At 32.9% G+C, this 14,319-nt stretch overlaps 1 protein-coding gene across 1 annotated transcript in view; it reads right to left on the bottom strand.

Moving 5' to 3' along the window:
- LOC145674766 (DNA repair and recombination protein RAD54B-like) overlaps positions 1–14,319 on the bottom strand; it is a 122,904-nt gene that overhangs the window by 27,076 nt on the left and 81,509 nt on the right. Inside the window, exon 10 of the mRNA XM_081744956.1 lies at positions 13,195–13,400. Within this exon, the coding sequence (XP_081601082.1) occupies positions 13,195–13,400 (206 nt within the window). The remainder of the gene's footprint in view (positions 1–13,194; positions 13,401–14,319) is intronic.

Below are 14,319 nucleotides of genomic sequence, written 5' to 3'. Positions count from 1 at the left end.
TTCAGAATTAAATATAACCAACACATATGTGGTTTTACATACTGTACATTAAGCTTTAGGTCCTCATCCTTATTTCGTATAGTCCCGGTGATAAAAGGGACGCTAAAGTCAAATCCAACCCACTAAATATATATATATATATATAAATACATAAGGTACTTGTCGCCTTTTAATTGTATTTTATTGGAGATTTCGTATCTCTTTACAATTCCACATCCTTTTTTACATCTTGAAAAAGCTCCTTGCAGTATATTTTGAAATTCTCAACCACTTGGAGGTTTGCTTTTGCTTTTATTGGTTCACAGTAGTTTCTGTTCCTAACATCAATATATTGCGGTCGATCAGAACTGTGATATGATCGAGAGTATGTTGATAGACGAAGGCTAAAATGCTAAAAACCAAATTATTCTTAGATATAAGGTGGGATTACCGGTTACATAGGAGATAAAAACATAATATGTTGTATCTTCCCTTTGATTATTAAGTTGCATCGTTGCGTTGTGTTGTGTTGTTAACAGTGTATGAGAAATCAGTTCCTCTAATTATTTTTTTTTCGGTCTAACTTACAATAAATAAATAAATAATAAAATACAAAATAAAAAGGAATAAATATCTCAATCTATTGGACAAATATCTGTTTGTTACAATAGCAATTGAATCAAGTGGTTCATGGGGCCAAGAGGGGGTTTCGTTTTATCAATGAAGTTGGCTAACGCATATCGCTAAAATCGAGAGATACCTGAGCTAGAGCATTTCTCATACAATGCTTTAGTATGGCCATTCAACGAGGGAATGTGTCAGCCATTTTGTGAATTTTGCCAGCCGGAAAAAAATAGAAGAGATCTTTCTTTTGTAGGCAATTTATGAACTATTAAGGATAAAATTTTCGTGAATTAACATTTAATTATAATAATACGAAGATGATGAAAAACAAAACTGTTAATAAATATAAATTTGAATCCGTAAGTTATAACAATATTTGCCTACTAAATTTGAAATTTACTGTTTCATTTTAAATTTTCATTATAACGGTACTTTTATAATTATTATCATTTTCTCTTTTCACCTTTATTATCATCATTTTAATAAATTATTCCAAATATTAAAAAAAAAAATAAAAAGTGTCCAGGAATATGTTATTTATTTATAAAAAAAAGGAACAAATAGTTTTAATGTAGGGGAAATAAAAACGTATAAATAAAGTGTGCCCGAAAAACGTACGGCAAAAACGGCAAGTACGGCAACCCTACTTGCTTTGAATTTCAATTATATATAAATTCAACATTACTTACATTAAATATAATTATTAGATAATTAAAATTATATAGAAGAATATTCGATTTTCACCAAGATATTGAAATAGATTTGAATAAAAACCCAGCAAAACCAAACTGTTATAGTTATAATTTCAGTGCATTGCAAAGAAAACAAAACAATGATTTTCCACATAAATCAAAGGGCAAGATAGCGCCGGTATTGAACACTGTCAATAAATTATCCTCTCAGTGTATTCAATTTTCATTTGTCTTTAGTGAATATCTCTGTATTGAAATAATAATAATAATAATAATAATAATAATAATAATAATAATAATAATAATAATAATAATAATAATAATAATAATACCATCTTGTTAGCTCACATATAAGGCATACCTTAAAACTTGAAGTAGCGGAAAAGGAAAATAATGATACCCGAATATAAGTCAAGGGAAGAAAAGTAAAATACCTGGTATTCGTTTATTATCAAATCAAGGAAAACATAATTATAGGTACCTTCATATATATATATATATATATATATATATATATATATATATAAACTTGTCCACCCAGCTCTATTTGAAAAGTCTTAGACTCTTAAAAGAGATTGGAATTAAATAATACAAATTTGGATTTTCTTTGGCCAAATTTTATTTAAAACCAAAGTAATAGAATTTCCTACGTAGGTTCCTAGAATATGGCCTTTTCAAGCAAAGTGAGTGGCCACGATTTTTTGAACAAGACTGTACTACTTATTTTATTTATCATAAATACAAACATACAAAATACAGTATCATTGTTGAAAAATTAAGGTTAGAATTGTGTGTTATACTTACCTCAAAGGTAGCTTTTCTGTTAATTACCGTAAGTTACAATGCGATTGTTATTTCAATACGACATGAGCAAGCTCATTCTTAACACCATACGACATGAAAAATGTCAATTTTTGTAAGGTCGGGAATAAGGGACGCATCCTAATTTTTTACTATTGAAATTTTAAAAAATAGTACGACTTATATTCGAGTTGGTGGTGGTATAATAATAATAATAATAATAATAATAATAATAATAATAATAATAATAATAATAATAATAATAATAATAATAATAACAACAACAACAACAACAACAACAACAACAACAACAACAACAACAACAACAACAACAACAACTACAACTACTACTACTACTACTACTACTACTACTACTACTACTACTACTACTTCTTCTTCTTCTTCTTCTTCTATAACAAATAGCTACCCATGATTTCCTGCACTTAGGATTGTCGTAACGAATCTACTTTTCACAGTTACTTTTTTTTTTTTTTTTTTTGAAGGAATTCACAAATGGTTAAAAGTTTCGCAACCTCTCTTTCTGTCAATTCACATGATATTCACTTTCCTAATTTCTGGATAATTTCCATTGCTTTTAAACGTTTGCTATCAGTTGACGCATTGAATTTAGTGTCTGAGACAATCCTTTATGTGCCTGAGATTAATCATTTCCCAGTAATGCCTCTAATTCTCCATCTTAAAACTTCGGCAGATCTAGACGGTTTTTTGCACTTAGGTCAAAATCGTTGTTTTTGAGTCGTGTAAACCAGTGGTTCTCAACCTTTTCGAGTCCAGCATCCCCCTTAATTGAATGCGATTGTCCTGCGCACCCCTAGTCCACCCAATAGAAGGTTAATCCAATCTACCCATGCACAAGGATAAACGTAAGACTTGGAAGAAACAGTTTAAGATCTAGAAAAAGGCTTCAATTCTTAAAATTAGTCTTGAAAAGAATCTTATAATATATAAATTGAACGTGACTATGTTTGTGACTTCGTACGTCTTGAACCACCCGACCGATCACGATCAAATTTTCAACATATGAGGTTCGGGCCTAGGAAGATTTTTTTTTTCCACCTTGACGGTAGAACTTACAGGATGTATACTAAAATTCCAAAATTAAATTTGTGACCTTTTCTTTCCCAAACCATAACATTTAGTAACATTTTTAAGAGCGAATTTGGGTGCGAATTGGACCAAATTCTCATAGAAGCGTACTTTGTTTGCGATTTGGTAGCTTCTAAAACCGACCATAGACATTTTCGGAGGTGAATTTTGACCTTTTATAGAACAAACTTTTCCAGTCTCTTATACACTCTGTAAAGAAAAAATAGCGACACCTCAATTCTCAAGGCAACTTACACAGAAAACCATATGTACAGCTCGTTGGAAGAGCAATAGAAGGAAATGGTGAGTGCTATAGTTCATTTGCATTATCTGAGACACCTGTGGTGTACAACGGCGCTTACTAATTGTTTATATATCAGTAATATTTTCTCCAGATGGCACTGAGAGCATCTCGTAAATTATTGGAGTGAGAATTCTGCATTCCATTTGTGATGCGTACGGCCAGGTAAATAGCATTTTGTGATTCTTCTTTTTTTTTTCTCATTGTTTATACGGAGTCAAGTGGCAATATTGTTGTTGTGCAGCATTGCTTTTGTATGAAATTGTTGCTACATGTGGATTGTAAGCAAGTACGATGAGTAAGAAATGTGACTTTTCGCCATGTGAACAAGACATACTTCTTGCTTTGCACAACTAAGTTAAATATCTAAGTGAGATGGGTGGAATATTCAAAATCCACCATTCGACGGCAGGAAGAGTAATTCACATCCAAAAACAGTATAACAAATCATCCCTTCGTCAACAGTATGATAGAAAAAAGAATACATCACCCAGAGCAGATCGCCAAATATAATCAATAGCACTGCATAATTAAGGAATGATTTCCCCAAAAATCGTTTCTACAATTTGAGATGATCCTAAAACTGAAGTTACTCGTACAACTGTATTATGTTGACTGTACGAAGAGGATATTACCAAGAAGAAACCGCGTAGAAAGTCGAAACTGACAAAAACACATAGGATTTCAACACGTAGGTTTGTGAGGTGATATGCAACTTGGACTTATGACAACTGGAAGCACGTCGTTTTCTCCGTGAAAAAAGTTTAGAATAGTGGAAAAGGATGGCGGTGTGAAATTGTGGATACGAGCGAGCGAGAAAATTGATAAGAATTTTGTTTAAGAAATGCAAATATTCAGTTATTGAGTGATAGTATGGGTTTGCTTCATCGCTAAAGACGTCAAAAAATTGGATATATGTGAAGGATCATTTGATGCACGAAAATATCTTCATATTCTGGTACGTAAAGTTCATACAACAGCTAAAGATTACTTTTCTGAAAAAAACATGGACTACTTCGTTTTCCAGGACGATAATGCTTCATGTCACCGAGTGAAAATCGTTAATATGTGGTTCAAGAATATGACTATTCAAAGACTCGTGTGGTCTCCAAACTCACCTGACATGTATCCAATTGTAAATTTGTGGATCAATATGAGCAGAAGACTCAACAGACAACTATCTCGAATAGAATGAAACTCACGGAACAGATAATCCGGGTGTGACTCCATGAAATCAAGGTTGCATTTTGAAATAGCCTTGTTACCAAAAGGCCTCGATGATTCCCTACACTTCCTAAAGCCCATGGTGCACATACAAAATACTAGTTTGATGTACTGTACCTCCCGATGTTCGTATACATTGTATCTTACCCTTAAGAAAGTCCATATTTTGTTTTGTGTTATTATTGTTGATCTTTTATACTTTTATGTATAACTCTTTCTATAGACAAGTTTGCTCAAAATACACACAGCTACTAATATATGCATATAAAAAAAAAAGCTGAAAATGCGGCGCAAGTATTAAGAATGAACTGCTCATTAAGAATATTCATTGTAATATTATCAGCAATTCATGTAAAAGCTCATATTGGTTAATGTATGTTGCGAAAACCATATTTGAGCAAGTGTCACTATTTTTTCTTTACAGAGTGTATTTGTAGAGATTAAAAAAAAAAAAAAAAAAAAAATCGTGAGCCAAAAGCTAAATTTCTTGACTTTCATGACCGTTTTCTGATTTCGTGATTTTTTCATGACTTTCATGACCAATAGACACACTGTCACAGGAGGAAGAGATATAAAATAAATAAATAAATAAAACTTAATAAATCTTGAACCACCTGACCGATCTCGATCAAATTTTCAACATAGATGAAGTTTGGGCCTGGGATGGCTTTTATCATTTCACTTTGATGGTGCATCTTAGGAGAGGGAGTATTTATAAATAATCGAAAATGATCACTTTTAGTGTCGAATCCATAGTTTTCGCTTAGATGAATAGTGACACTTCCGATGCCGCTTAAATCCAAATTCAGCTCTGCAACTTGGAGGAGGGGAAATATATAAAAATGATCGACAATGACGGATAGTAGTGTCGAATCCACAGTTTTCGGGATCGCTCAAATGAACAGTAACACTTTCGATCCCGTTTAAATCCAAATTCAGCCCCGCAACTTGGAGGAAAGAGAAATATATATATATAAATGATTGAAAACGATATTAGTGTCGATTACATAGTTTTCGGGGTCGCTGGGACCGACAGTGATACTTTCGGTGCCGTTTAAATCCAAATTCAGCCTCCCTCAGTATTTTATGCACAAAATTAAAGGCATTTTCCCCGTGCGAAGAACGGGTATCCTGCTAGTAACAAAGTTAAATGAAATTTTGTTTATATAATTTATCTTACAGTAGCCACCTTTTCCCTTACATTTCCTTTATATTTCTTCCGAAAAAATGCCCCGTAAATAGTCTATCGTTTCTTTTTGTTCCAGTGCCCCTTTGGAAATAAAAACGCCCCTGGGAGTCGATAACGCCTACGTTCAGAACCACTGGTCTAAGCCAAACTCTCAAGTTGCTGCACTAGTGTTGTAAATAAAAAAAAAAACCGTTCGTATTTTTTCAGAAATGTGCGTTTTTTTTAAGAAAAAAAATTGCCTCTCGTTTTTTTTCTAAATTTCGTTTTTTTTTCAAATAGTCATTTGTAATGCATCTTACGTCTATTTAAGTATGAAATATTTTTATGTAGGTGTAATCACCGTAAAATGCAACATAAATTAAACGCTAGATACTGATACCCTACACATATTTTACAATTTATATGAATAGCATACCTACTAACAATTCGAGTTTCAGCAGTGTTTCATTAAAATCAACTAAGAAATAAAACGAGAAATGAAATTTTGTTTTTTCGTGAAAGCATTCCTTCTATAAGTACGAAAATAATATCACGTACAATATAAAATGCAAACAACTTGTAAAAACTAATAGAGGAAGGCGTTGTACCTGTGAACACTTTCAAAGTCTTCGAAATTTTGGTGCTAATATTCAGCAACTTTTCCCCAATTTTTGTTGTACATTTGAAGAGTCATCTCTTTGCTATCAGATAGGATGATTTTTAAACGTGTTACATAATTACAATAGCTTTTATAAGATAAAATAAGAACAAATCTGCTTTGTTCACAGGTACATTATGGTCGTGTACCATTGAACAGACCCTCTTGTACCTTTGAACAGTGATAATTACAATGTTTCTGCGGCAATAATATAAAAAGAAGCCACAAATATTAACAGTTATAAATTGCAATAAAAGGTTTAGCTATAAAAGGTTTAGCTCAGAATTAAAATTTTATCAATTAAATTAAAAATTGAAGAGAAGTTCTAACAAAAACTTGTAAACAATAAAATTGAGTATATACAACTCTTAACATTATGTTATATAATAAGCGAATATATAGAAACTACTTAAAATTATAATTAATAACTTTATATCCTAACCTAACCTATGTAAAATATATCAATTGTTTTAACTACTTACATTGTGTAGCTTTAAACAGTATTATTTATCGTTCAAAGGTACAGGATGCATTAATGTTCATAGGTACAAGAGGGTCACCATTACGAAAAAAAGTTCTCCACTAGCTTAAATATTGAACAGAAGTTAAAACTAAAAATATTACTGTATTCACCAATGATTCTACCTTAAGTTTGGACAAATAATTATCACAAGTTGCGAAAACCGAAGAGCACAAAACTCAAAAGGTAACTATAAAAAACATCTTCGTTTTGGGGGGTGAAAATTAAAAGGAACATTACTCGACACAACACTCAGCAAACAACAGCCAAACGCGTTTGTAGTGCTTTTTTTCATTTAATCTTTCAAATGAATTTTAATCACTGCACCTACATAGCTCTGAATTCAAGAAAAGCACAAGTGTTCAAAGGTACATTGTTTCAAAGGTACAACGCCTTCTCCTACTAATTTGCCTCATAGTATTTTTCTACGTATATATTGTAAAACTTTTTAAAATAATTCGTCGACTAGGTATATGATATGTAGAGCCGGCTCTACCATATGTGCAACACGTGCATTTGCATGGAGCATCAAGTTTGGAGGGTCCGGCAAAATCTGTTATAAGTATATTATTTAAATTAAATATTTCTTGTTGGAAACAGACTTTATGATGATGGTAGTTAAATTTACTAAGCTGACCTTCTGTTTGAATACTACATTCATAAGTCATGTTTAGGTCGAATTAGTTTAAGGTCACATGGACAATGCTAAAGCAAATGTCAAATTAATCCCAGCACAAATTGCTTGGTTGTTGTCAAATGCAAGAACTCAATTCTCGAATAGTAGCGAATATCTGTTCCATTTACTTAGGTATCACAGTTTTGATATGAAAACAAGTCTTGTTTTTGTCAGAATCAAGTTCCTTATCATAGAAGATATAAACAAGTTCTTTTAAAAATGTTAACAGATGTAGAAGAAAAATTAAGAAATAAAGATAAAAGAGCTAGTTGCACTGGAATTGCAAACTGATACATTGAGATTGAAGCTCGATATTGAATTCTATAAAAAGGATTACCATCTTTCCTCTGTAGGGGTGTTTGCTTTATCTTTTACTAACATAACAAATTAATATTTAAAGAAAGGAACAGACACAACGGGATTGTATTTTTAATAAGTATTTAAGCGTTTCTGAGGGCGACTGCACTTATCCTTCCCTTCGTTGTTCATGCTGGAGTAGAATATTTAAAATCATGACTTTTAAGATTTGTTCTTTCTAGAGAAAGGCGAAAAATGATGCCATTGCACACGGCGACAAATTGCCTAGGGTCGGCCCTGATGATATGTGTATACAAGACATGAATATAGGATGACACAATTTGAAGTAATGCAGGGTGTTTCAAAATTAATATTAAGATTTGGAAACTTTGTAGTATCTATTACAATTAACTCACAATTATAAATATTATATCAAATGAAAGAGCAACTCAAACAGTTTTGTACGCACGCATGTACATGCATTGTTTCTTCTGTCTGCCATTAGAAAGAGCAAGTAGCAAAGATGAAGACTAAAGAGCAGAAAGCTTTTTGTGTTATAATAAAGACTGAATCTGTAGTTTCAGTGCAACCGTCTGTATGAAGAATATTAAGGAGACGCTTGCAACTACGTCCTTATCATTTGCAGTTGCTACAGGTCTAAAGCCTACTGACAACGGTTTACGTGCCAATTTCGCAAGTGAAATATTGCTGCATAACAATGAAGATTTTCTGGATCGTGTCGTTTTCAGTGATAAATCGATATTTCACCTAAGAGCTAATGTGAACACTCATAATGTTTGCGTCTGGCGGTCAGCAAATCCTCAAGAGATGGTACAGTTGAAACGATACACCCCTAAATTGAATGTGTTTTGTGCCATATGGTGGAAAGTTTATGGGCCTTTCTCGCCTATCGACTAGATGTGTGCCGTGTGACGAAGGAATCTCACATCGAATACTTGTAGCAAAGACGGTTTGAGATGCTCTTTTACTTGATGGATTGTTTATAATTGTATGTAAAATGTATTAAGTACTACGAAGACTTAAAACCCAAATATTCATTTTGGAACACCCTGCATTTCTCACCAACAGTGTTGGAACTAAGATGTAAAAAGGAGAGAAAATTTTCCTTATAAAGTTATTGTTTGCAACAACGGTATTATTATTACTTGAGACTATAACTACAACAACAACACGGGTTAGTAGTCAAAAAAATGTAATCAAATGTACACTCGTAACCCTTTCGGACCCAGGTGGCCAAAGTGGCACACACGGGTGTGTCACTTTTTTAATCCGCCCCTGTGTGGATACTAATTAAGATATCGGGATATTATTTTTGCCAAATATGGTTGGACCATAGTTTATCATATTGATTTCTTTTTCTTCTGGTGTCGAATTTCCTTCTCAAATTTCGAATTTACTCATTTCTTTTTTGTAGCTTCCTTCGTTGTAGAGAGACCTCCTTAAGACTTGCCAGGTAGATACCTCGGATGGACACCTAATTGTTGACATCAATTGGACGGGCCTGCGCGCAGTGTTACAAATTAGGAAAATTAAAATTTCTCTAAATTGGGCAAACAATTCGAAATTTTTGTTTATAAATCCGTACCTATACGTCCGAATGCAAGTCAACTTACGCCAATCGAACATTTATCCTTACTGAACAAATGTGGCTACAGATCGTTACAATGGAGTAATTATGGGCACATGAAAAATTCGTATTTAGGTTCTAACCCTTGATTTTTTCTAGTTTTTCCATACTTTTCTGTTTACTGTAATATATTTTTGGTAATTGGAATCTTTGTTCCTTAAATATCGCCATAATACTTGTAGAATATATTAGTGGCGTACTAATGTTTAATTTAAGATAGTTTGCGTCTGACTGGTAGCAGTGCTGCCAGCTACAGAAAATTTTAATTCCAGATTTTAGAGGGAAATTTTGGGAAAATTATCTATTTTGTCTCTATTATTTCTTTCTTGTTGGCTACATCGCAATAAACGTACCAGTATCTGAAATTCTTGTCTTTACCCTACACAATGCACTATAAAAAGTTTCAATAGGATAATTAGGGGAAATACAGTTGAGGTTTACACTAGACCTTGTAATCTAATTAAGATGATAACTGTGATTTTTTAAAGTAGAATGAGATATTTTTTATTGACATGCTTACTTTATTAGATAGCGTCACAATACTTGTAGGATATATTAGAGGGATACCAAAGCTTATTTTAAGATAGTTTGTGCGTGTCTGATAGCAGTGTTGCCAGCTACAGAAAATTTTAATTCCAGATTTCAAGGGGAAAGTTTGGAAAAAATGTTCTTTTTGTTTCTATTATTTCCCTCTTGTTGGCTACATTCCAACACATGTACCAGTGGCTAAAAGCCTCGTCCTTAGCCTACATAGCGCATCATAAAAAGATTCAGTGAAATAATTAGGTGAAGTACAGTTGAGGTTTATAATAAATCATGCTCTGTAAATGGTAAGAAAATGGTGAATTTCTCAGGTAGAATGAGATATTTTTTTTTAAATTTCATGCTTACTTTGTTAGATATCAACATGTACTTGTAGGATATATTCATGGTGTACCAAGGTTTATTATCAGATAGCTTTCGTCTGTCTGGTGGCAGTGTTTCTAGCCAAAACAATTAATTCCCGATTTCAGGTGAAAAATTCGGAAAATTTTTCTTTTCCCCTCTATTATTACCCTCTTGCTGGCTACATTGAAACAAACGTACCACTATCTGAAAGCTTTCTCTTTGCCCTACAGAACGCACCATAAAAAGTTTCAATATGATAATAGAGAGGCTGTAGCCCCGGCATATCTGTTGATTTTTGTTTCTGAGGCTTAGAAAGTGTCGAAATTTCATGTATATTTTGACAGAGAATTTTTTTCTTTCCCTCTTTGAACAGAAGCCAGCGACTTCAGGATTTCACTGTACCTTGTCAACACACCAAAGATTTTTTTAGTTGACTTAAACCCATATGGCAGCAGTGGTTCTAGATTCAGAAAATTTTGAAATTCGGTTAGGGAATTTTTTAAAATTTTCACCCCTACATTTCCCTCAATAATTTTCACCCGTTGGCAACACTGCAATGCAACCTACACCAAAGCATAGCCACATCCATTTTCTAAAAAATGAGGCCTTAACCATATCAATCGAATAAATGGTTTTTGAGCAATAAGTCATTAACTGAAAATGTAGGAAAACGCCAAAAATGACCTGGGTCCGCAAGGGATAACCATACAATTTTACTCTTATAGATACAAAGAAACAAACGATTTGTAAGTTACGAGAGCGTCGACTCAAGTTCTGTTGATTATTTCAATAATCTGCAACATAAATCAATAAATAATGGTTGCCAGAAAAAAAAAACCTGAAAAAGAACGGTTTTTTATTGAAAAAAAAACTTCACAGAAAAAAAAAACGTTTTTTTACAACACTATGCTGCACATATAGCATGCTCTCCATACATCTCTAACAAACGACAACTTTCAGCAATAGATTCTTGAGATGAAAGCAGAAAAGTACGATTTCCCCCATTTTTAAAAAATACAAAACCGGTATTTTGAAGGTAATAAAAATTATGTTTTTTTAACTTTAATCTAAGATTATACTGATATCAAAGTCTATTGACAGTACTTTTACGTCTAATGCCACTTTCCAACGTAAATAGCACAGTACTTACCTCTATTAGTCAACAGTGAAAGTTATTTCAAGCACTTCTAATAGTTTGATTTTACTTGTTTCTTCTTCAAATCTATCTAAATATCTCTTACTGCGTGAAAACTACTTTTCTAATATATTTAATAATCAACTTTACTTTATAAGCAATATTAAATTTTACATAACGCAAATTCATTTCGAAAAGGGAAAGGATGTTTAACTGGACTTGAAGAAAAAAATCATTAAATCACATCATTACTATTCCAGTTCATTTCAAAGAAATGAGGAAAATAATTCCTGATAGAAATCAATGGGATAATAAAAAAGATATTGTGGAATAATTCAACATCATTAACAACGCTACAGAAAACACTTATTACGATTTTCAAAATTATTACAACTTTCCTTTACTGAGTTCTTAATAGTATTTTACGAGGGGGTATCGTAAAGTTATTAAGATAAGATGAAATTTTGTCAGTGTTATGTTTGGTTTTTATGTGTGTGCATGATGTTAAGGAAATTAGCTCCTAATGATTTTTTTTTTTTTTTTTTTTTTTTTTTTGCAGAGAGAGAGAGAGTGTGTGTGTTAAAAGTGACCAAAATGCAAGATGGATAAGATTGAGGAAACTACTCTTTCACCGCATGAATGACGTCATCTGTGTTGTCAAACTTGCGACTACACAACGGATTCTTCATTTGAGGAAACAAGAAAAAGTCACTGGATGCAAGGTCAGGAGAATAAGCCGGATGCTGCAATACCTGGAAGTCACGCGCCCTTGCTTTGTCGACCGCAAACTGAGATGAATGAACTTGTGCTTTTGAAAAAGTGTCAGCAAACGAGGAACCCAGTGCGCAGATACCTTAGACATGTGAAGTTCGTCATGGGTAATTTTCCACACACTACCATAACTGAGACCAGTCTCAATCGTTTGGATGGTCACACATCTGTCTTCGAGGATTAAACATTCCACTTCCTTCACAGTGGTCGCATCGTCCGTCAGGGATGGTCTTCCAGGTTTTGGGTAGTCTGTGAGGGATATATGACTAGTTTGGAATTTCCTTTTCCACTTTACTGTGGTGTCATAAGATGAACAATCATCACCATATACAGTTTTTATCTCGTCATGAATTTGTCTGGGATTATTACCCTTCAAATGCGAGCTTCAATCTTATCCATCTTGCACTTTGGTCACTTTTGGAACAGCCTTAAAAAAAATAGAAGCTAATTTCCTTAACTTAATGTATATAAGAACCAAACATTCTTAGTAACTTCCTAGTGATAATTAAAACGTCGCGATAGTCCCTCATATGTTCACCTTATATACTATATATTGATCTTAAACAAATTTTCATTATTTCTTTCCTCAGTATCATTGTACTGTGTTCTGACAAAATAACTAATTTGCTACTAAATACGATTATTAGTTAAAGAACAAATTAGAGTTCAAGATTTAAAAAAAAAAAAAAAAAAAAATGTAATTACCTGAAACGCTGAACACTGACAGAACACGACAATCTCTTCTTTTGGTGGTAAATACTTGTCTATAATTTCCTGCGTCCTACGGAGAACAAACCAACTTGTTAGATGATTAAGGTAACTCGCCTGCTCTTCTCCAAGTTTTTGGTCTTCGCTGCTTACACCAGGCTGTCGAGATTTCACAATGGGATCTTCAAATTCTTGTTTGAAAGCTTTGTTGAAAGAAATTAACATGATACAAATTATTTTTCATTCTTCTCTAAACATGAAATTTCCAGAGGTGATTCATTGAATAGTCTTTTAGTTAGGGGCACGAGTTTTTCGCACTAAGAATTTGAAAATTTCGCGTTCCGTTTTTCATATTTCGCCTTTTGTCGCATTTTCCAAATAAAGTTTCGCATTTTGTAGCTCTTGTGGAAAAGAATTCCCTGACATTTTTACAATTGTTTTTTTTATTCATAGATCACTATAAAAATAAACCATTAATTACCTAAAAACGAAATACACTGAATATTTCACTTGACAATGTCAATTTCATTTATAGAAAATTATATTTTTTCAAATCAAACTGATGAAAATCGATAACTAAACTTACTATGAGTAGGAAAGTTTTGCTGTCTTCTGAAAACACAAAAAGAGCAAGTTACATTTAAGCATTAAACATAAGCATGTTATATGTTTCCACATTTTTATCCTTCATTGTTGCACGTTTGTCACTTATCATCAGTCCATACCTGGAAAAAAATCTCACAATTGGCATTGCTTGTTGGAAGCCACACATATGTAAGTGTATTTACAACAAACTTCAAACAATCATCACTTCAGAACTCCCCATCCAGCTGCGATGGTAATAGCTAACGGGCAACATGTTCCCTACAGTTGTGTCCTAATCACCCAAAATGCACAGTTCATGCCACGTTGTACGTTCCGTCAGCGAAAAAGTAGCGTTTCTAAAGTAATTAAATCTTCTTTTTAAAATTTCGCGTTATATCGCGTATTGTTAGAAATTTCGCACAAAGCTGCCAATTTTGCGTTTTATCGCGCAACGGAAACCAATGGAAATACACATAGAATATCATAAACGGTCAAGAAACTGAAAATTACTTAATTCTGACGCATTTAGTTTTATCG

Source organism: Thermobia domestica, chromosome 18 (assembly GCF_964235325.1).
Source record: "Thermobia domestica chromosome 18, izTheDome1.hap1.1, whole genome shotgun sequence".
NCBI classification, from domain to species: Eukaryota; Metazoa; Arthropoda; class Insecta; order Zygentoma; family Lepismatidae; genus Thermobia; species Thermobia domestica.
The sequence above is the reverse complement of the archived record's forward strand: the minus strand, read 5'-3'. Positions and strand labels throughout refer to the sequence as shown.